Genomic DNA, 23226 nt, shown 5'->3' with positions numbered 1-23226 from the left:
AGACTTGAGCCAAGATCAAGAGACAGACACTCAACTGACTGAGCCACCCAGGTGCCCCTAGATTTTTCTTTTTGTGAAAAATAAGTTTTGGGGCACCTGGATGGCTCAGTCAGCTGAGCATCTGCCTTTGGCTCAGGTCATGATCCTGGGGTCCTGGAATCGAGTCCTGCATCAGGCTCCCCACAGGGAGCCTGCTTCTCCCTCTGCCTGTGTCTCTGCCCCCTCTCTGTGTCTCTCATGAATAAATAAAATCTTTCCAAAAAAAGTTTTGACATGTAGTTTTTTTCTTTGAAAGTGACCTTTTTCCTCCAGTTTTCAAATTTATTGGTCCATAATTTCTTCACTATATTTCCATAGACCACAGGACCTGTATAGGGATGTTCTTTCTTTGTGCCAGGTATTGGTGAATGAGCCTTTCTTCTTTATCACTTGATTAGTTTTGCCAAAGAACTGTCAAGGCACAGACTTGGTTTTGTCCTCTGTCTTCCTACCGTATGTAGGTATTGTAATTCATTGTTCATATATTAGCTATAACTTGCTCTTTTTCTTTAAAAAAAAAAAACAGATACTGATTTTTTTAATGTTTTTTTTTAATTTTTTTTTTATTTATTTATGATAGTCACAGAGAGAGAGAGAGAGGCAGAGACACAGGCAGAGGGAGAAGCAGGCTCCATGCACCGGGAGCCTGACGTGGGATTCGATCCCGGGTTTCCAGGATCGCGCCCTGGGCCAAAGGCAGGCGCCAAACCGCTGCGCCACCCAGGGATCCCTTACTGATTTTTTTTAACTGTTTTCTGGTATATACTACTAAGGATTCATTTTTTTTTTTTCTAAGCATAATTTTGTAACTGTGTCTCACAGGTTTTGGTATGTCATATTTTTGCTAATTCACCTAAAAATATTCTCTAATCTAGAGGTGCCTGGGTGGCTCAGTCTGTCTTTTAATCATGAAAACATCTGAAACTGTCTTTTTCCATGGTCTTCAAGACCTTCAATTGATTATTCAATCCTATTTCTGGTTATTGGTCTTTCACTTTTCTACCCTTTTCTGAAGCCATTTTGGTAATTCCTTAAGGTTTCTACCCAAAACATCTGTTTCTTTAGGGATTTCATGTGATATTCTCTTCAGAAAAACAAAATATATTTCATGGATATGTGAGTGTATCTCCTATATTTCCATAGATAGGTGACTCTGTATCTTCAAGTATCCTCATATTTATAGTTGTATTTTCTTTAAATGTTGCTTTTCTGGCATTTGGTGCTAAAAAAGATAAATGATTTCTTAAAGAGTCATCTTTGGTCATTTCATTCTTTTAGGCCTCAGTGTCACCTTATCTGCTGTGAGTTAAGCCAAACCATCTTTTATTTTGCTTGTATATTTTTTAAAGATTTTTTTTATTTATTAATTTGAGAGAGAGAGAAAGCATGAGTGGGGGAAGGAGCAGAGGGAGAGGGAAAAGCATACCTCCCACTGAGCAGGGAGCCTAACATGGGGCTGATCTCAGGACCCTGAGATCATGACCCAAGTGGAAGGCAGACACTTAACCGACCGAGCCACCCAGGCACCCCTATTTTGCACATATATATATTTTTTTGTTTGTTTGTTTTTGTTTTTGCAGTGTATTTGATATTTGCCCATTATTTTGTTTTCTTTTTTTTTTTTTTTTTGATCTTATAAACAACTTGTGGCAGGTTTTGTTTTCAAATCAGTTATGTTTGTCATTGGTAAGAAATTTAGCACATTCATATGCCATCTTATAGCTTAGGCTTTTCGGGTTTTCTTTTATAATTTTGTTTGCTGTATATCCTAGTATAACATCATTAACTCTTTGTGTGTTCTACTTAATTATAGTTTTTGTCATACATTCGATGTATTTTTTCACTGCTAGTCAAATTTATTTTCTTTTTTTCCTAATTTGATAGATTGCTGCTTTCTAGTTTTGATTATGAGGACATTACTGTTATAATAGAGTCTGTATTTCTCTGTTAATGTATCTTTGTTGAGTAATGTTTTATCAAGATCTTTTGATTTTCCATTTCTTCTCTTTGATCCAAGCTAGAAAAGAACATCAGGAAGATACTACATTTCCACGTCACTCCCAAACAGGTGTTTTGGTTTTGCTGTGGTATTTCAGAATCTTGTGTTTTAGTCTGTTAGTTTAATGAACAGTCTATCAATTTTATGCCAAGAACTTAACATGTATTATAATTTACAAAAAACATTTTTTCTCCGTTCATTGAGGTAAACTGCATATAACTTAAGTGCCAAGTCTGATGAGTTTTTATGTGTGTGTATATACACGCATGTACGTGTGTATATGCATGTGTGGGTGCATGCACACACATATACCCCTTAATTTTTTTTTTTTAAGAGGCGGAGAGAGAGAGCATATGCATGTGCATGAGCAGGGGAGGGGCAGAGGGAAAGTGAGAAAGAGAATCTCCAGCAGATTCCCCCGTTGAGTGCAGAGTCTGACTTGGGGCCCAATCTTACAACCCTGAGATCATGACCTAAGACAAAATCAAGAGTCAGACTCTTAACTGACTGAGCCACCCAGCCACCCCTAAATTGAACCATTTTTGCTGTAGGTATATGTAAAAATCCGTTATAATATTGAGGAAATTCCTTTCTAGTTTACCAAGAGTTTTTTCTTTTTTTAAATCATGCTTTTGTGTTTATACTCACATGAACATACCATCATTTCTTTGTTTTTAAAACTATTCATTCTTATACTTCTTTACACCCTCAGGAAATTCCTTCATGGCCTGTTCTTTCTCTTTAAGCCAGTTAAAAAGTGATTTTTCCTCATCTTGCATTCTTGATTATTTTCAGTGTCTTCTCTGAGAGCCTTGATTCATTGTCAGTGACTTCAAACACTACCGAATTGTTGTTTGTCAAATCCTTATTTTCATTCTAGACCTACAGTATTAGGCTTCACATTTAAGATACATCTTGTTAAAATACAGTATCCAACTTCTTTTTTCCTGAGTTTCCTTGCTTATGTTGTGATACTTGTGTTTATACAGCTGTTTGTGCATATACCCTGAGGAAACTTTCTGCCAATGATTGTTGACCTTGTTCTACCACTCTCTCTCCTTTTGTCAATTCCGTTTGCTTCACGGTTTTTGTTATAATAGTTATGTAAGTGGTGGTTTTTGTTCTTTAGCTTTCCCTTTCCTTTTCTGAGAGAATTAGTTCTATAAAGAAAAGCCTGGTCACATAATTTAAATATACACTCAGATCTCTTCTCTGGTTCCCCTTTCTTTGAAACAGTGAGTGCTAAAGAAGAGGTATGCACTCTAAATGATATCCCAAATAATCCAATTGGATGTCTTCTGTATGTTCTACAGCAATTTCAAGTGTGGTAGTTCCAAAATCTTCCCTTCTCATTTTTACACATCTTAATTATCATCTCTGAATCGAAGACTTAGAACCTAGAATATGTATTGCAGTGAAATAAAATATTAAGCTGACTTTTTACATTTTAAAATTGAGAAAAAATTTAAAAATTTCATAAAATATATTAGTTTATTTCTATAATTCATAAATATAAACTTGTGTAGTACTCAAAAATATTGTTTAAGGTAGGAAGTGATCACATGCTTTGGAGGCTTGGTCTAAAATTACTCTGTAATCCTTTCCATTACTTCTCTTATGGCCCTTTCTGTCATCATAGCTCCAAGCTAGGTCCTCAACTTTTCCTGTGCTATTTGCCCTTTGTTCATTTCCTGAATGTATTAAAGGAGCTTTGCCTTTGCTTGTCATGGCGCTGTGTTCATGAAGAGCATGGTATTACTGTTTCTCCAATAGCTGTTGTTCAGTGAAGCTCAAAATAGAACTTAGTTTTTCCTTATGTAATCCATCTGCTGTGTACCTTCACCTGAGCAGTTATACTACTGCATGTTTCCTTACCAGTTTGTAAGCTACTTGGATACAAGAGCAATTTTATTAATCTTAGCATTTCTCAGTTAAACTAGCAAGGTCCCAGATACATTGTGAGATTTTATAATTTTTATGAATTAAGGCAATTGCATTAATATTTTGCTTATGGTTTCTCATCCTCCCTTAAAGAATAAAGCCAAACAAATATTCTACAAACTATTTTGGTAATCATGGTAAAGATTGGTTCCCATACAGCTTTTTCCATGTCACCCAATTCTGAACATTGCAGATTGAACAGAAATCCCAGGGATCAGTATCATTTAAGGATGTGACAGTGGGCTTCACCCTGGAAGAGTGGCAGCACCTGGACTCAACTCAGAGGTCCTTATATAGAGATGTGATGCTGGAGAACTACAGTAACCTTGTCTCACTGGGTAAGGTCTGTTTTTATGTAATTCTAAATAGCATGTTTTAATTCTTTTAGTTATGAAGCATATTGACACTGTAGAGTTTAATGATATTTAATATTGGAACTCAGGAATCTGTTGATGATCCCTTTTGGGCACCAGAAAGGTATTTGTGTTTACCTCTCAGTGAAATGTTCAGTAGCATCTTCACTGAGCAGCTCCAGAAGTTTCCTCCTCTTTCAGAGGCTCTGCAGTCTAGACCATCTGGTCTGAATCCTATTTTTTTTTTTTCTATTTTGACAGGGTATTGTGTTACCAAACCAGAAGTAATCTTCAGGCTAGAGCAAGGAGAGGAGCCATGGATATTGGAGGAAGAATTCCCAAGCCAGAGCTTCCCAGGTAGAATAAATGTATACTCTACAGATGAACATTGGGGGATTTACTATTTTCCCATGACTAATCCAGAAGTTGAAAACTTTGAGATGTTTTTTCAAGAATATCTCTTTAGAATATCTCTTTAATCCTTGAAAGTAACTGGGAATACTGATTTTTGAACCAAATCTCCAGATACGACTCTTACAAAAAAAAGTTCTTTTTGATTCACTTTTTGAGTATTTACCATCCTTAACATCTGTCAACAGACCAGCCTTTGTACCCTACCTCATCTTTACTGTTGTTTTTCTTCATTGCTCTGTTTCTCAAAGCAGTTTCGGTTGTCTACCTTACCACCATTGCACCGCATTCCTCCCATCATCATGCATTCTTTCATATGTTCTTTTTTTTTTTAGTCAAATAAGGTTTGAGTACTTACTATTGTCTAAGTGCTATAGTACTGAAAGAAACAAATGTTGATGAGTTTATACAAGTAGTAGTGGCCAACAAATATATGAAAAGATGGTCAACATTACTAAACATCAGGGAAATGCAAATCAAAACCACATATCACACCATTTAGAATGGTTAGCACCAAGAAGACAAGACATAAAAAGTGTTGTTGGGGATGTGGAGAAAAGGGAATCCTTGTTCACTGTTGGCGGTGAGTTAAATTGATGCACTACTATGAAAAACAGAATAAAGATTACTCAAAAAGTGAAATCTAGAGCTATCATATGACCCAGTAGTTCCATTTGGGAATACACTGAAAGGAAATGAAAACAGTATATCAGAGAGAGAATACGCACACTCATATTTATCACAGCATGATTCACAATAGCCAGATACACAAACAACCTAAGTGTCCACCAGTGCATGAATAGATAAAGAAAATAGGTACGTGTAAATAATAGAATATTATTCAGCCATGAGAAAGGAGGACATTCTACCACTTGCGACACGGAGGGCTTGAGTGCATTATGAGAGAAGTCTAACAGAGAAAGACAGATACTGTATGGTATCACTTATATGTGTAATCTAGAAAAGCCAAACTTATTATAAAAGAGAGTAATAACATGGTGATTAACAGTGGGTGGAGAGATGTGGGAAAGGAGAGATGTTGTTTAAGGGTATAAAAGTGTAACAGGTAGTAAATAAGCCCTAGAGATCTAATATACCACATAGTGAATATAAACAATATTGTATTATAATAACCAAATTTGCTAAGACACTAGAACTTGATTATTCCAATCATTAGTAAGAAATGGTAATTATGTAGCATAATAGAAGTGCTTTTAGTACCATGGCAATTATACAGTATATAAATATCAAATTAACAGGTTGTACATTGTAAATTTATACAGCTTTATGTCAAATATAAATTAAAAGCATAGCACTAAAACCAGATACTTATGTGTATTAAAGCTCTGTAGTGGTAAAAATTATCCTAGAAATTAGATCAGAGTTAAATGGACAGTGCTACTCTAAGAAGAGTAGTCAAGGTAAACCTTAAGGAGATCACCATCAGAGTAGAATTTGAATGAAAGGATTGTGTGAGCTGTGGAGATCCTGCCTCTTCTCTGCAGAGGTAGTAGCAACTGCTAAGCCAGTGAGCAGGAATATGTTTGGTTTTTCTTGGGAAATAGCAAAAAAAAGGTCACAGTGGCCAAAGGGGAATGATTGATGGGAGGTGGGGTAGGAAATGATGTCAGGCAGCGATGGTCCAAAAGATGAATATCATAAATCTTACTAAAGATTTTAATTTTATTCTTACTAGTGTATTTTGGTAAACAAGTGACATCTTATTTATGTGTATAAGATCTTTCTTACCTCTACAGAGAAAATATTGGGAAGAACCTAAGTACTCAGATAGTTCACTAGAGGACCCTTGTGGTTTTCCTGAAGGGTGATCAAGGTCATTTAATCAAAATTGGAAGGCATAGAGGTAATGAGAAGAGGTTGGATTCTCTCTGTACTTGGATTAACTAAGGAACTAACATTTCTATTGTCAGAGGAACAGAAAGGGACAAGAAAGTGGTACTGGAAGTATTTAAAGGACTAATGATTAAAAACTTCCCAAATTTGGCAAAAGGCATGGAAGTACTCATTGAAGAATCTGATTGAACTCAGAGAAATCCAAAGATATCCACACTAATGGCATGTCATCAAATTTATGAATACAAAAGAGAAAAAATTGTGAAAGTTAGAGAGAAATGAACTCATTTCCTTTGGAAATAATAGTGGATTTCTCATCTGAAACTACGGAGGCTAGAAGGAAATAAAATATTTTTTTCCAAGTACTGAAAGAAAAGAACTTTCAAACAAAACTTCTGTGGCTTGTGAAAATATATTCATGAAAGAATGACAACTGAAGGTATCATAGAAAGGAAAACAAAGAGAAAATGTTGGTAGCATACCTATCTTTTAAAAATGGCTAGAGGAAAGAAAAAAAAATTAAAAAATTAAAAAAATAAAAATGGCTAGAGGAAGTTTCCAGAGAAAGGAAATAACACAAGAAAACTTGGAACCTCAGAAAAGAAGAAAAAAAAAAAACATTGGAAGTGGCAAAAATAGGGGTAAATATAGTGGAATTTTTGTCTCAGGAGTTTCTGTAATCATATTTGATTGTTGAAGCAAAATTTAGAATATCATATGATTTGATGTTCTACATGTGGAGGGAGTGATATAATTTAAAAGATAGAATACAGAGATTTAATTGGAATTAAAGTGTTATAATTCCTTTGAAGTAGTAAGATGTTGATCCAGGAAGACTGTGATAAATTATATATGGGCATTTTACCTAGAAATGGACTTAAATACCTAGAACAACCATTAAAAAACTATACGAAGTAAACACTTAGAAATATTATAAGTAAATAAAGATGGAATTTAAAAAAATGTTCAGGTAACCAGTAAGAAAATAAATTAGGAACAGATGAATGAGAAAACAACAGAAAAATACAATGGCAACTTAAACCATGATGTTAGCAGTGTCTACTGTAAATGTAAATGATCTAAATACACCAGTTGAGGTGTAGACAGTATAAAATGATGCATAAATATGTTATTTACAAAGAAATTCACTTCAGATACAACGTAGGGAGGTTGGTGGAGAATAGAAAAAAATACACTATGCAAACATTAATGAAAACAAAAGCAATACTGACTCCATTGATATCAGATAAAACAGTCTCAAGAACAAAGAAAATCATGAGAGAAAAAGAGCAATATTCCAGCAGAAGAGACAGTGATCCAAAACGTGACCCTACCAAACAACAGAACCTCATAGTACACAAATCAAAACTGATTTAACTGAAAGGAGAAATAAACAAATTTTCAATTATATTTGGGGAATTTACTACACTTTCAGCAATTGGTAGAACTTCTAGACAGCAGATATGAATTAACAGCAGAACTGAACACCATGAACCAATAGGATTGAATAAACATTTGTGGAATACTACCTAAAAACAGCAAGATATGCATTCTTCTCAAGTGCCTGTGGAACATTCGTAAGATACAACATCCTGAGCCATAACAAACCTTAGTAAATTTAGCAGAACTGAAATCGTGCTTTGTTCTCCCAGCACAAGGAAATCAAACTATGAATCAGTAATAGAATGTCAATAGAAAAATACCCAAACCCAGAATTAAACAAGACACATGTAAGTAAAACATGAATCAAAGGAAATTTTAAAAATACACGGAACTGAATGAAAAAAAATACACCAATTTATGTGGGAGGCAGCTAAGCAGTGCTGATAGGGAAATGTATAGTACTAAATACTAACATTGGGTAAGATGAAAGGTCTCAAGTCCATAATTAATTTTCTACCTTAAGAAACTGCAAAAAAGCAAAATAAATCCACAGCAAGTAGGAGGAAGAAAATAAAAAGCAGAAATCAATGAAGTTGAAAATAGGAAAATATATAATAGAGAAACCTAATGAAACACAAAGCCAGTTCTTAGAAAAAAAAATCAATAGTATTTATAGACCTAGCAATCTTTACATACACACAAAAAAGACAGACCACCAATATTAGGGAAAAAATGGGGAATATCATTTCTGCATTCATTAATAGGATGATAATTTAAACGTTATGCTCTTAATTTGACAGTTGAGAAGAGATGGGTCAATTCTTTAGAAATCCCAGATTGCCAAAACTCAAGATGACATGCATAATTTGAAGGTTCCATAGATTATCATAGTTGACATAGATAATTTGAATTAAAGAAATTTAAGGTAAAAAGATTAAAAAATCTCTTTTGGCTGTTTTCATTGTAGAAGACTACCAAACATATAAACTTAAGGAAGAATTAACAGTGATCTTACACAGTGGCCTCCAGAAAAATAGAAACAGGGAACACTTCCTAACAGGTTTTTTGTTATTCTGATACCAAAACCATACAACAACAGAACAGGAAACAATAACAAATCTATAGACCTATATCTCTCATAAATTTACTAAAAGCAAAATTCCTTAACAAAAATTAGCAAATAGAAACCTGTCATGTATAAAAAGCATCATACACTATGACCAAGTAAGATATATTCTGAGTATGCAAGTTGGTTCAACATTTAGAAACCAATCAGTGTAATCCATTATAGGCTAACAAAGATGCTATTATACATAGAATTGCTTTATTAATTTTGTTTCAGTTTGTTTATTGCAGGTGTGTAGAAACACAGGTGATTTGGGACTGGTTATATTGTAGTCTGCAACTTGTATGAATTCATACATTACCTATGGTAGCTTTCTTGTAGGTTCCTTAGGATGATTTGTAGTTATAGGGAACCTTCCTTACTCTTTTTTTAATATCAAAAGCAGATAATGACTTTATAAGAAAGAAAAAGTACAGATATTTCTTATGAAATCCAAATAAAATCCAAATAAAATTCAACCATGTATAATAAGCATTACATACCATGGGCAAGTAGGATTGATTCCAGACATGCATGCAAGGTTTGTTCAACATTCAAAACTCAATTAATATAATCCATCCCATGAGTAGGCTGCAGAAAGAAAAATCATGTGATCCTATCAGTTGATGCAGAAGCAGCATTTGACAGAATTCAGCATCCATTCATGATAAAAACTCAGTAAACTAGGAATAGAGAATTTCCTCAACTTGATAAAAAACATCTTACCAAAAAATCTGTTAACAACATACATAGTCAAGAGAAACTGGATACTTTGTCCCTAAGGTTAGGCAGGAGTCAAGGATGTCCATTTTTACCACTTCCTTGACACCTTACTAGAAATCCCAGGTAATACAATAGGACAGGAATATAAAAGGTATATAGATACAAAGGAAGAAATAAAACTCCTTTTTTTGTAGAGATTTGATTGTCTTAAGAATCCTGAAAGAGTACCACATTTGTACAAGTAAGTCATTTATAGCGAGGTTGCAGGATACAAGCTTGATATTCAAAAGTCATTTGGCTTTGTTAATATTTTAGTTGTACTTGTCATTTTGTTGTTGAGTTACAAGAGTTCTTTGCATGTTCTATATGCTAATCCCTAATTATGTTTATAATTTGCAAATATTTTCTCTCATTTCTAAATTGTCATTTTACTATTTTGGCTGTGTGTTCTGCAGCAAAACGGTTTTTTGTTTCATGAAGTACAATTTATCTGTTCTGTCTTTTGTCACTTTTGGTTTTGGTATTGTATCTAAAAGGACTGTTTCTCTCCCAAGGACACAAAGATTCACTCCTGTGTTTTCTCTAAGTAAATAACTGTTTCATTTAGATCTGTTACCCATTTTTGTGTATGGTGTGAGAAAAGGGTTTTAATTGTTTCGCATGTATGTATCCAATTGCCTCAGCATCAGTTGTTAAAAAGGATTTTTTTTTAACCATTGAATCATCGTTACATCTTATTGAAAATGAATTGAAGAGAAATACTCAGATTTATTTCTGGATTCCCAATTTAATTGCATAGATCTTTAAGTTTGTCCTTATTCCAGTACCACATTGTCTTGATTACTGTAGCTTTGTAACAGGTTTTAAGACCATGAAATTTGAATCTCCTTTTTATTACTTTTCCAGATTGTTTTGATTTTTTTCAGTTCCTTCAATTTTCTTTTTTTTAAAAAAAGATTTATTTAATTATTTATTTATGATAGACACAGAGAGAGAGAGAGAGAGGCAGAGACACACAGGAGGAGGGAGAAGCAGGCTCCATGCTGGGAGCCCGATGCGGGACTCGATCCTGGGACTCCAGGATCGCGCACCTGGGCCAAAGGCAGGCGCTAAACCACTGAGCCACCCAGGGATCCCCAGTTACTTCAATTTTCAAATGAATATTTGAATCAGCTAGTTAGTTTCTGCAGAGGCAGCTGGAATTTGCATAGGGAGTATATTGAATTTAGCTACCACTTTGGCATTTATTGTCATCTTCACAGTGTTAAAGTCATCTGATTCATGAGCATGATGGATATGTTTACATTTTAGCTTTGTTTTGTGTTTTCAGACCTTATGAGCTCTGCATCTCCTTACCTAAGATTATCATAGGTATTTTATTCTTTTTATGAGTGGAATTATTTTGTTAATTTTTTTTACAGACTTTTTCTTGTTAGCGTATGGAAATACAATTTTTTAAAAGATTATTTATTTGAGAAAGAGAGTGCACTTGCACTTTCTCCTGCCCACACACAGCAGGAAGAGCAGAGTGAGAGGGACAAGCAGGTTCCATGCTGAGCAGGGCTGAATTCCAGGACCCCAAGATCATGACCTGAGCTGAAACCAAAAGTCAGATGCCCAACCGACTGAGCCACCCAGGTGCCCTTACAATCAGTTTTTGTTTGTTGATCTTGTATCCTGTAACCTTGTTGAATTAATTTCTTAATTTTAATAATGTTTTAGTGGATTCTTTAAGTTCTAGGTACAAAATTGTGTCAACTGCAACTACGGATAGTTTTCTTTCTCTTTATCCAACCTGAATTTTTCTTTTCCTGGCTATAATTATCTGTATGAGTAGTGAGAGTAGATTCTTGTCTTGTTCCTGACCTTAGAGGGAAAGCATTCCATTTTGCACCATTTATTGTGTTGTTTACTTCTATTTCTAGTTTGTTGGTTGTTTTTATCAAGAAAGGGTCTTAGATTTTGTTAAACACTTTTTCTGCGTGTGTTGAGAGATGATCATGTAGTTATTGTCCTGTTTGTTTTTTTTTTTTTTCCTTTTTACATGGGCTATTAATTGAATTTCTTTTTGGGAGAAGGCATTGTTGAAACCATCATATCCATCATGCTAAAATTAGGAGATTCAAATTTGTTAGTTGAGTTCTAGATTATTGAGTTTGAGAGCAGGGAATTTATCTCCATCACTTTAATAAACCTCAGAGCCAGTCATGTGTCAAGTATTCAACAAACATACTTGAATTAAACTAATAGTGCAGTTTAAAGTCATTTTTTGTTGGCTTAATTGCTGTGTATTCATTAAAACTAAATCCTGTCACTAAACAGCTACTTGGAGAACATGTAACTAAAGAGTGTAGTACAGCTCTCCTATGAATAGAATGTGTATCTTACCAGTTGGGGTCTATTATGCCATCTAATACTGTCATTAAACTGTACTCTGTATGTAATTTTCAGCTGAGCCCTTCATGCCTTGAGTTAGGGGAAAAAGAAAATAGAAGTGGAATTGGCAGAGCTGTCTCTGTGTGATCTTTGACAATTATATGCAAAATATGTTAGAAGAAAGTTTATAACTTATAAATGTTGGTAACATTTTGTGACTACCAGTTTCAGTAGTGTTGAAGTCCAAATGGTACCATGCTATAGCAGTGTCTGTAATTACCATGTGATCTATTAATTTAAACAAAACAAAACAAAATTCCTTTATAAGCCTTCCTAAAGACTTTAAGTTAGGTCTATAGTTTTATTGTATTGTTTTGTGTGCAGGACCAGGCAGTCTGGGCAGCGGGTTCTGCCTGTGATGGACTGCAATGGTGACTCTGTGGCAGCCACGGACATGTAGCCCCTTGTCGTGCTGCTGCTGTGCTGGGTATGCTGCAGTTTGTCTCAGCTCTTATGGAACATATAACCAGGTCTTTAGAATACACTGCTTGCAGTGAAACTGTTGTCACCCCATGTTATGTTAATAAGGTGGATGCAACCAACATTAAAGAAGTGTATGCAAAATGGAAATTTAGAGGAAAAAGATATTTTCACCTTTGATGAAGCCATATAAAGGACCACTCATGGCTCTAAATTTGAGTACCAAAATCTCACCACAAGAGTTACTTAATGACATTGTCTCTTTGAAGGTGGTTAAGGAAGAGGCTATGGTAGGAAACTACACTTGCCAGGTAACAGAATTAAGCAGAGGAGGGGAAACCATCATAGAACTAAAACATTGTATTGTTTCATGGTTTTCTGCAAATGAAAACATCCTCATTGTTATCCCAGTTTTGGCTATACCTCTGTCTTGGAGGCAGTTTTGTATTGTGATAATAAAATGAAATCCAGTCTGACAAAGGAGGAGACCATTCTTTTATATTTGTTGGACTAGTATTCACTAAAGTTGTCATTTCGTCCCGAGTGTATATTCAACAAAGAATGCTTGTAGACTTGGTGGACTTGGTGTAATTGTAATTCCTACAGTGATATTACTACTGCTTCAGTACTGTGTGTTTATGTTGGTGTTTGACTGTCTTCCTTCACCATTGCCATGTTGATCCTTTAGGTACTGGGCTGTGTGCTCTCTGTGGTGGGACTAAGCGTCTGTGTCTCAGAGTGCTGCACAGGGCATGGCCCTCTTCCTTCTGATTCCAGCTTTGGTTATTACAGTTCTAGCAGAATTACTTGGGCTAATTTATATGAAATGTTGCTTCTCATCAGAAGACTATACAATCTTCTAGGAAATGAGTAACTGATGCAGTATAGAAGTGTTCCTTAGGCAGCAGTTGAAGAAGTGTGATAGCATATAAGTATACAAACTCCTTTCCTGGAGATACTGGAGAGCCAGAGTGCAGCAGAGGGAGAAGGCAGTAAAGACATCCTCCAGCTTTAGTGAGGCCAAGGGAGAGTGCATCATTGTGCACACCTACCATTTTCAAATGATAAACCAGCCTTGCATCAGTAGGATGAATCCCACAGGGTCTTTGTATATAACTAATTTTAGGCGTTACTATATAACATTTACTAGTTTTTGCTGAGTATCTGTGGGCCTATATTCAAAAGATGTTGATCTTAGTTTTTTTAGACATTGACCTGTAGTTGTCTTTTGTCATGTCTGATTTTAGTGCCAGTGTGGTATATATACTCTCATGTAATGAGTTGGGAAGTCTTTTCTATTTTCTGGAGGAGTATTTTAATAATTAGTATTAATTATTATTTAAATGATTTTTTAAAATTCACCAGTGAAACCATGTGGACCTGAGCTTTTTTTATGGGGAATTTTAAAATGACTATCTCAGTGTATTTACTTCTTATACTTTTTTCAGATTTCTCATCTCTTCTTGAGTTAGTTTTTACATTTTTCCTTATTCTAGAAGTTTTTGTATTTCAGCAAAGTTACCAAAGTTGTCAGCATACAGTTCAAAACATTCATTTATAATTTTGTTTTTGTAACATACAAAACATTCCAGTTTCGTAGTTAATATATTCTATCCCTAGTGTATGTACCATCGGTATTCCATAACTTTAGGAATTTGAATCTTAGTGTCTTATTTCCATGTTAGTCTAAATGCAGGTTTGTCAGGTTTCTTGATCTTTTCAAAGAATCATCTGTTGTCTTTCTTTGCTGTTGTATTAATTGTTACTGTTACCTCATTTTCTAACCCTGCTTGTTTGGATTTGTATTGCTTTTTTTCCATAGTCCTTAGTTGTACAAGGCAGGTTATTGATTTAGGATCATTCTTTTTTTTTAAAAAAAGATTTGTTTATTTGAGAGAGTGAGAGAGTGCATTTATTTATTTATTTGAGAGAGAGAGAGAGAGATAGCATGCCTATGCACCCGTGTGAGCTGGGGAAGGGGCAGAGGAGTGGGAGTGGGAGAGGGAGAGACAGCAGAGGAGAGGGAGAATCACAGGTAGACTCTGCACTGAGTGGGGCTCGATCTCATAACCCTGAGATTATGACTTGAGCTGAAATCAAGAGTCAGACACTTAACAGACTGAGCTACCCAGGTCCCCTGGGATTGTTCTAATATGTTTATTTTGGTTATAAATTGTCTTCTAAGTACTGTTTTGGTGTGTTTCAGAAGTTTGGTATATTAGATCTACCTTTTCACTCAAAGTATTTTTCCAAGTTTCCTTGTTATTTTTTCTTCTATTTTATTCAGAGATGTGTTATTTAATCTTATATCTGTGAATTTGCAAAATTCCTTTGTATTATTGATTTATAATTTCCTTCCATTTTGGTGGGAGAACCTTTTAAAAATCTATCCTGGGCAACGTTTCTTTCTTTCTTTCTTTTTTTTTTTTAAGATTTTAAAAATTTATTCATGAGAGACACAGAGAGAGAGGCAGAGACACTGGCAAAGGGAGAAGCAGGCTCCATGCAGGGAGCCCAACGCAGGACCCGATCCCGGGTCCCCAGGATCACACCCTGGGCTGAAGGCAGCACTAAACCGCTGAGCCACCCAGGCTGCTCTACGTTTCATTTTTTGAAGAAATATATTCTGCTTTTTTTTAGTGGATTGTCATATATATATCTGCTAGGTCTAGATTACTTTATAGTATTGTTGTAACATCTTTTTTTGTTGTTGTTTTTGCTTGTATTCTGCCACTTGTTTTATCCATTACTTAAAGGAGATCTTAAAGTCTCTATTACTGTTGGCATGTGTGTTTTTCCTTTGAATTCTGTCAGTATTTCCTTCATGCACTTGATTTGTTTTTTGCAGCATATAATTGCTTGGATTTATGTCTCCTGTACTGATTGACTGGTTTCATTATATAATATCCCACTTTGTCTCCGATAACACTTTTTTGTGTTAAAATAAATTTTGCCTAATAGTAATATAACCCCTAAAACCTTCTTATAAATGTTGTGTACTTGATATATCTCTGATTTTTTTAAAGATTTTATTTATTTATTCATGAGAGACCCACAGAGAGAGAGAGAGAGAGAGCCAGAGACACAGGCAGAGGAAGAAGCAGGCTCCATGCAGGGAGCCCGACTTGGGACTCAATCCCCGGTCTCCAAGATCAGGCCCTGGGCTGAAGGTGGCGCTAAACCACTAAGCCACCAGGGCTGCCCTGATTTTAAAACTTTACCTATTCATGCTTTCAGTCTTATAGACAACATGTGCTTGCACTTACATATTTTGTACAACCTGACATTTGCTACTTTTTTATTGGATTTCTAAATCCATTCCCAGTTTTCTGTTACTGATATTGTTGGAATTAACGCTTGCCATTTTACTTATTGGTGTTTATCTGCCTTATGTCTTTCTGATCCAATAGTTCATTTATTACTGCCTTCTTTTTCAGTAAGTATGTTTTAGCATAATTTGATTTATTTAATGACTATTTCACTTAAAAATTATTTTCCTAGTGGTTGTTATAAGATTTACCTCATCAGAATCTACTTGAGATTTATGCTCCCTTATCTACACAGAAGTATAGAAATGTCAATCACATATAATTCTATTTATTCTACTCTGTTTTGTGATATTACTTTTATGCATAGTAGATCTGTATATGTTTAAATTCCAACAATACATTTGTTATAATTACTACATTATATAATTTGATGTCTTTTAAAGAAATTGAGTGCAGAAAGGATAGCAAGTTTCTGTTTATGGAGTTTGTTACATTAATTTTCTTATTCACCATCTCTACTTCATTTCATCTTGTTACTGTGAATTCAGTTACCATCTAAGTTCATTTCTTTACTCCCATCTATGTTTGTTTTGTCTTCCTTGTCTTGTCTAATATCAAATATATTTAATTTCTATAGATGAGAGACCTACATTATGATTACATACGTGTTGGTTGTTGCATGGCCTTGGACAATGGTTAGGAGAAAAAAATCCGTCTTTATACTGTCTTTTAGAATTACACAGTTACTTTTACCTGCAGTCTTTGTAGATTTGAACTAATAACAGGAAATGTATGGGTTTATGTATTTTGCCTTCAGTTTTTTTTTTAAGATTTTATTTATTTATTCATGAGAGATAGAGAAAGGCAGAGACGAGACATAGGCAGAGGGAGAAGCAGGCTCCATGCAGGGAGCCTGACATGGGACTCAATCCTGGGACTCCAGGATCACACCCTGGGCTGAAGGCGGCGCTAAATTGCTGGGCCACGGGGGCTGCCTTTGCCTTCAGTTTTGAAAACTGTTCTGCTATTTTGTTTTGTATTTTAAATATTTTTATTTATTTATTCATGAGAGACTGAGAGAGTGAGGCAGAGACATAGGCAGAGGAAGAAGCAGGCTCCCTGTGGGGAGCCCCATGCAGAACTCAATCACAGGACTCCGGGATCATGACCTGAGTCAAAGGCAGATGCTCAGCCACTGAGCCACCCAGGTGTCCCTGTTCTGGCATTTTGGTTTTTCTTTTTCCCCAGCACACTATGTCACCCTACCTACTGCTCTTTATTGACTCTGATGAGAATTCAGGCGTTAATCTAACTGGAATTCCCTTATGTGATGAGTTGTATTTCTCATGATACCTAAGTTTTATTTTTGTCTTTCTTTTTTAATAGTTTTACTATAATGCATCTTGGCATGGATCTCTATCTCACATGAGTTTATATATCTTCTTGTATATTGTTTGTATATTTGTATATTGTTTTTCTCTAAATTTGCAGGATTTCACCATCATTTTGTTGATTGATTTTTCTCCCCTTGATCTTCCTCCTTTTCTTTTGATATTCCCATTATGCATATATTAGTGCAGATAATGCTCTTTCGTTTATTTGAAGCTTTGTTCAGTTTTCTTCAATCTTATTTCTGTTGTTTAAATTATATCTATTGATCTATCTTCAAGTTTACTAATTCTTCTTCTATAAGTTTCAGTCAACTGTTGAGCCATGTAATGAATTTACAGTGCAGGTATTATAATTCTCAAATTTAGAATTTTTGCTTCATTCTTTCCTATTGATTGATACTCTTTATGTGATGAAGTGTCACCAGTACCTGCCTTTACTTCCTTAATCATGGTTGCCTTTTGGACATGATTGTAATAGCTGCTTTGAGGTCTGCTAGGTCCAGTGTCTGGACTCTCTCAAGGCCAGTTGGTTGCTTGCTGTTTTCCTGTTTGTGAATGTTTCTTTCTTTTTTTTTTTTTTTTTTTTTTTACAAAAAGATATTTTAGATATTTTGTACATAATCTGATACTGATTCCATCTTTGTCTAGGGCTTGTTGTTATCTTTGCTTGCTTATTTATTTGTTTAATGACTTCATTGGGTTATTTGACTGAAGTCCTTTCCTCCCACAGCGTACCATCTCAGATGTTTCTTGTCAGAGAGCCCTGCCTTGGGCAGCATGCACACTTAGTGAAATGACAAGAGTGTTATGGTGGGGTAGGGGTGCTCTTTGAGTGTATCTGTGATGATTGATTTTGTGTGTCAACCTTAGTGGCCTAAGCGATGCCCAGGTAGCTGGTAAAACATTATTTTGCGGTATGTCTTCAAGATATTTCTGGAAACAGCATTTAATTCCATAGAATGAGTAAAGAGATCCACCCTCACTAATATGTTCAGATATCATATAATTTTTTGAGGGACTGAATGGAACAAAAAGACAAAGAAGAGCAAATTATCTTTCTCTTCTTATGCTAGGATGCCCATGACAAAATTAGTGTTCTTGGCTCTCAGGCCTTCAGGCTCTGGAACTTACATTACTAGCCCTCAAGTTTGTAGGCCATAGGCCATTAATATTTGCTAGAAGTTATACCATTACCTCCCCTGATTCTCAGGCTTTTTGACTCAGACTGAATTATGCTACTGGCTTTCCGGGTTCTTTCAAACAGCAGATTGTGGGACTTCTTGGCCTCCATGACTACATAAGCCAATTCCTTTAAAAAACCTTGACACACACACACCCCGTTTCCCCCCCCCTCTCTCACACACACACACACACACACACAATTATTGGCTCTGTTTCTCTGGAGAACCATGATTAACACACTCTCTTTCACTGTGTTAACTTCTCTGCCTGTACTTGTGTCACACCCTGTGGTTAGCCTCTACTAATTGTTCGCCCATTGGTCTGTTGTTTCCAACATTGTCCTGGGTCATATATTGCTCTGTGGATTGGTCCAGTTAAGTTTGAGCCCTTTCAGAGAAGTAGTCTTTGAGATCAGTCTTTAATATTGCCCTTCATGCCACTGCTTTCAAAATTACCTCCTAGAAAACATAATATGAGAAAATCATTTCAGTAGAAAATCTTCATCTGTTATAAGTGTATTGGTGTGAATGTTTCTGGTAGATACGAATAAATCGATAGCCTGGGTTGCCTCTTCTTATCTGTCTCTTTTCCTTGTTCCTTCTGGTATAGTTTTAGTTAGTCTGTGATTTACTTTGTTGCCCTAATGGAGGTACCATTCTCTTCTTAGTTGCTTAACACTGAAATTTCATTGCTTTTGAAGGTGGCCTTATTTTATTGAGAAGAACTTCATAGCTCTCTATTATGCTTGTATTTCTGGGTAGCAGTACTGCATGGTAGTTTTGGAGCTAACCGCCAGAACAGTGTCCTGCTTCTCTCAAAGTGATGCTGTGGTTTGCGATAGTGGATGTGTGTATTTCTGTCTGAGTGTTTTCTTAAAACCTGATATAAGCATAAGACACATGATATTCTTGTATAAGAAGCATAAGACAGTACTGAAAGACTTAAAGAAGTTAAATATATGTATGTTGTTGATTATTGGAAGAACCAGCATCATAAAGATGTATTTCACCCTAAATTCACGTGCAGATTCCATTCTAATTAGGATTCCTATGAAGTTTGATATTGTTATGCTTGTTTTTGTTTTCAAGAAGTCAAGTTATCCCATTAATACTTAGAATTCACAATGTGATTGAGATATACAGTGAGCCTGGGGCAATTCGGTCTATTTAGTTCAGGGAGAGCTTAGAGGATAACTTAACTGTGTGAGAACTCAGTATTTGGTTAGATCTACTACTGCAAAGCACTGGCAAAAGATAGTTTTCTAAGTTGTTCTTAATTCATGTAACATATTACATGTGTCTTTACTGTCTCTCCATTAGAATGTAAACCTGGGAAAACGGATATTTTTTTGCCTATTTTCTTCGCTACCGTACATCCCCTTAAACTGCAGAGATTGCCAAATGAGATAAATAAAAAGGGTAAGATTTGATCACATGGCACCTATTATGAGAAAAATGTTAGATTCAAAGACTCAAATAGGTTGAGCATAAAAAGGATGAAAAAGATACACAGTGGTAAAATTATTCAAGAGGCTATAGTCCTGAGTCAATATTAGATTAAATACATTTCAAAGCCAAGAATATTGGGATCCCTGGGTGGCGCAGCGGTTTGGCGCCTGCCTTTGGCCCAGGGCGCGATCCTGGCGACCCGGGATCAAGTCCCACGTCGGGCTCCCGATGCATGGAGCCTGCTTCTCCCTCTGCCTGTGTCTCTGCCTCTCTCTCTCTCTCTCTCTCTCTCTCTCTATCATAAAAAAAAAAAAGCCAAGAATATTGCCAGAGAAAGAGGAGGGTTTTTTTTCATGTTGATAGAGGTAAATTTATCAAGAAAATGTAACAATCCTCTGCTTTTATACTGCAGATAAGTTTTTTAAAGTATGCAAAGGAAAACCTGATGGAACATGAGGAGAAATAGATCCATAGTTACAGTTTGATGTTTCACCATCCCTCTCCTGATAATTAGTAGAAGAAGGAGATGGAAAATAAACAGAAATATAGTAGACTTGAAGAACACTGAGTAACCAAACTGACCTAATTGACATTTATAAAATATTCTCACACACTCATAAACCAGTGGAATACACCTTCTTTTCAGGAGCACATGAACATAAACCAAGGTAGATCACCTTCTAAGACCTAAAACAAATATCAATTAATTTAGAGGAGTTGGGACACCTGGGTAGCTCAGTGGTTGAGCGTCTGCCTTTGACTTAGGGCATGATCCCAGGGACCTAGGATTGATTCCCACATCAGGCTCCCCACAGGGAGCCTACTTCTTCCTCTGCATATGTCTCTGCCTCTCTCTGTGTGTCTCTCATGAGTAAATAAATAAAATCTTTAAACAAATTTAAAAGGAGTCATCATATAAAATATTTTCACCTCGGAGGGTGGGGCAAGATGGTGGAAGAGTAGGGGTCCTCAACTCACCTGGTCCCACCAACTTCCCTAGATAACTTTCAAATCATTCCGAACACCTATGAATTTGACCTGAGATTTAAAGAGAGAACAGCCAGAATGCTACAGAGAGAAGGGTTTCACTTCTAGCAAGGTTTTGGTGGTCAGTGTTGGGGCTTTCTACAAGTATTGCTGGTTTATATAAATTTGGGACTGAGCATCTTCTAACATACAGAACTTCTAACATACAGATCCAAAAGGATCACCCTCTAGGACCCCTCAGAATCATCGAGGGTGAAATTTACTTAGGTCTTGGTTGATACTCTTGACTCAGCCCGCTCATACAGCCACTCTGCACTGAACAAAATGACTAGAAGGAAAAACTCACCACAAAAGAAAGAATCAGAAACAGTACTCTCTGCCACAGAGTTACAGAATTTGTATTACAATTTGATGTCAGAAAGCCAATTCAGAAGCACAATGATAAAGCTACTGGTGGCTCTGGAAAAAAGCATAAAGGATTCTAGAGACTTCATGACTGCAGAATTTAGATCTAATCAGGCCAAAATTAAAAATCAATTAAATGAGATGTAATCCAAACTGGATATCCTAAGGACGAGAGTTAATGAGGTGGAAGAAAGAGTGAGTGACATAGAAGAGAAGTTGATGGCAAGGAAGGAAGCTGAAGAAAAAAACAAAAACAAAAGACCATGAGGAGGAGGTTAAGTGAAATAAATGAGGAGGAAAGGTTAAGCAAAATAAATGATAGCCTCAGAAGAACGAATCTGCGTATAATTGGGGTTCCATAAAGTGCTGAGAGGGCGAGAGGGCCAGAACATATTTGAACAAATCATAGCTGAGAACTTCCCTAATTTGGGGAGGGAAACAGGCATTCAGATCTAGGCGAGAGAGAGGTGCCCCCCCCCTCAAATCAATAAAAACCCTAAAGCAGTGAGAGACAAGAGATTCTTAACTTATATGGAGAGAAATATTAGATTAAGAGCAGACATCTCCACAGAGACCTGGCAGGCCACAAGGAGCTGGCAGGATATACTCAGGGTCCTAAATGAGAAGAACATGCAGCCAGGAATACTTTATACAGCAAGGCTCTCGTTCAGAATAGGAGAGATAAAGAGCTTCCAAGATAGGCAGAAACTGAAAGAATATATGACCACCAAACCAGCTCTTCAAGAAATATTAAAGGGGACCCTGTAAAAGAAAGAGGAAGCTCAAAGGAATAATCCATAAAACAGGGTCTGAAGAGGTATTATGATGACACTAAATTCATATCTTTCAATAGTTACTCTGAACGTGAATGGGCTAAATGATCCCACAAAAGATGCAGGTTCCAACTGGATAAAAAAGCAAGACCCAATTATTTGCTGTCTACAAGAGACTCATTTTAGACCTAAGGACACCTACAGCCTGGAAATTAGAGAAGAATTAAAAAGATTCATGGAGGGATCCCTGGGTGGCGCAGCAGTTTGGCGCCTGCCTTTGGCCCGGGGTGCGATCCTGGAGACCCACGATTGAATCCCACGTCGGGCTCCCGGTGCATGGAGCCTGCTTCTCCCTCTGCCTATGTCTCTGCCTCTCTCTCTCTCTCTCTCTCTGTGACTATCATAAAAAAAAAAAAAGATTCATGGAAATGAATGAAAATGAAGGTAAAACCATTCAGAATCTTTGGAATATAGCAAAAGCAGGCATAAGAGGGAAATACATCACAATACAAGCATCCCTCAAAAAATTGGAAAAAACTCAAATACACAAGCTAACAACCTCCCACCTAAAGAAACTGGAGAAAGAATGGCAAATAAAACCTACACCAAGCAGAAGAGAGATAATACAGATTCGAGCAGAACTCAATGAAATAGAGACCAGAAGAACTGTAGAACTGATCAACAGAACCAAGAGTTGGTTCTTTGAAAGAATTAATAAGATAGATAAACCCCTAGCCAGCCTTATTAAAGAGAAAAAAGACTCAAGTTAATAAAATCATGAATGAAAGAGTGGAGATCACAATCAATACTAAGGAAATAAAAATGAGTTTAAAAACGTATTATGAGCAGCTATACGTCAATAAATTAGGCAATCTAGAAGAAATGGATGCATTTCAGGAAAACCACAAAGTACCAAAACTGGAGCAGAAAAAAATAGAAAACCTGAACAGGACAATAACCGGGGAGGAAATTGAAGCAGTCATCAAAAACCTCCCAAGATACAAAAGTCCAGGGCCAGATGGCTTCCCAGGGGAATTCTATCAAATGTTTAAAGAAGAAGAAATAATACCTCTTCTACTAAAGCTGCTCCAAAGGATGGAAAGGAAT

At 36.1% G+C, this 23226-nt stretch overlaps 1 protein-coding gene across 1 annotated transcript in view; it reads left to right on the top strand.

Moving 5' to 3' along the window:
• The window catches only part of LOC129499156 (zinc finger protein 33B-like), a 45663-nt gene that overhangs the window by 9780 nt on the left and 12657 nt on the right, over positions 1 to 23226 (top strand). The window contains 2 exon segments of the mRNA XM_055308797.1: positions 4173 to 4317; positions 4594 to 4689. Of these exon segments, the coding sequence (XP_055164772.1) occupies positions 4173 to 4317; positions 4594 to 4689 (241 nt within the window).

The sequence above is a fragment of the Nyctereutes procyonoides genome, unplaced genomic scaffold (genome assembly GCF_905146905.1).
Source record: "Nyctereutes procyonoides isolate TBG_1078 unplaced genomic scaffold, NYPRO_anot_genome, whole genome shotgun sequence".
Classification (NCBI taxonomy): Eukaryota; Metazoa; Chordata; class Mammalia; order Carnivora; family Canidae; genus Nyctereutes; species Nyctereutes procyonoides.
The sequence above is the reverse complement of the archived record's forward strand: the minus strand, read 5'-3'. Positions and strand labels throughout refer to the sequence as shown.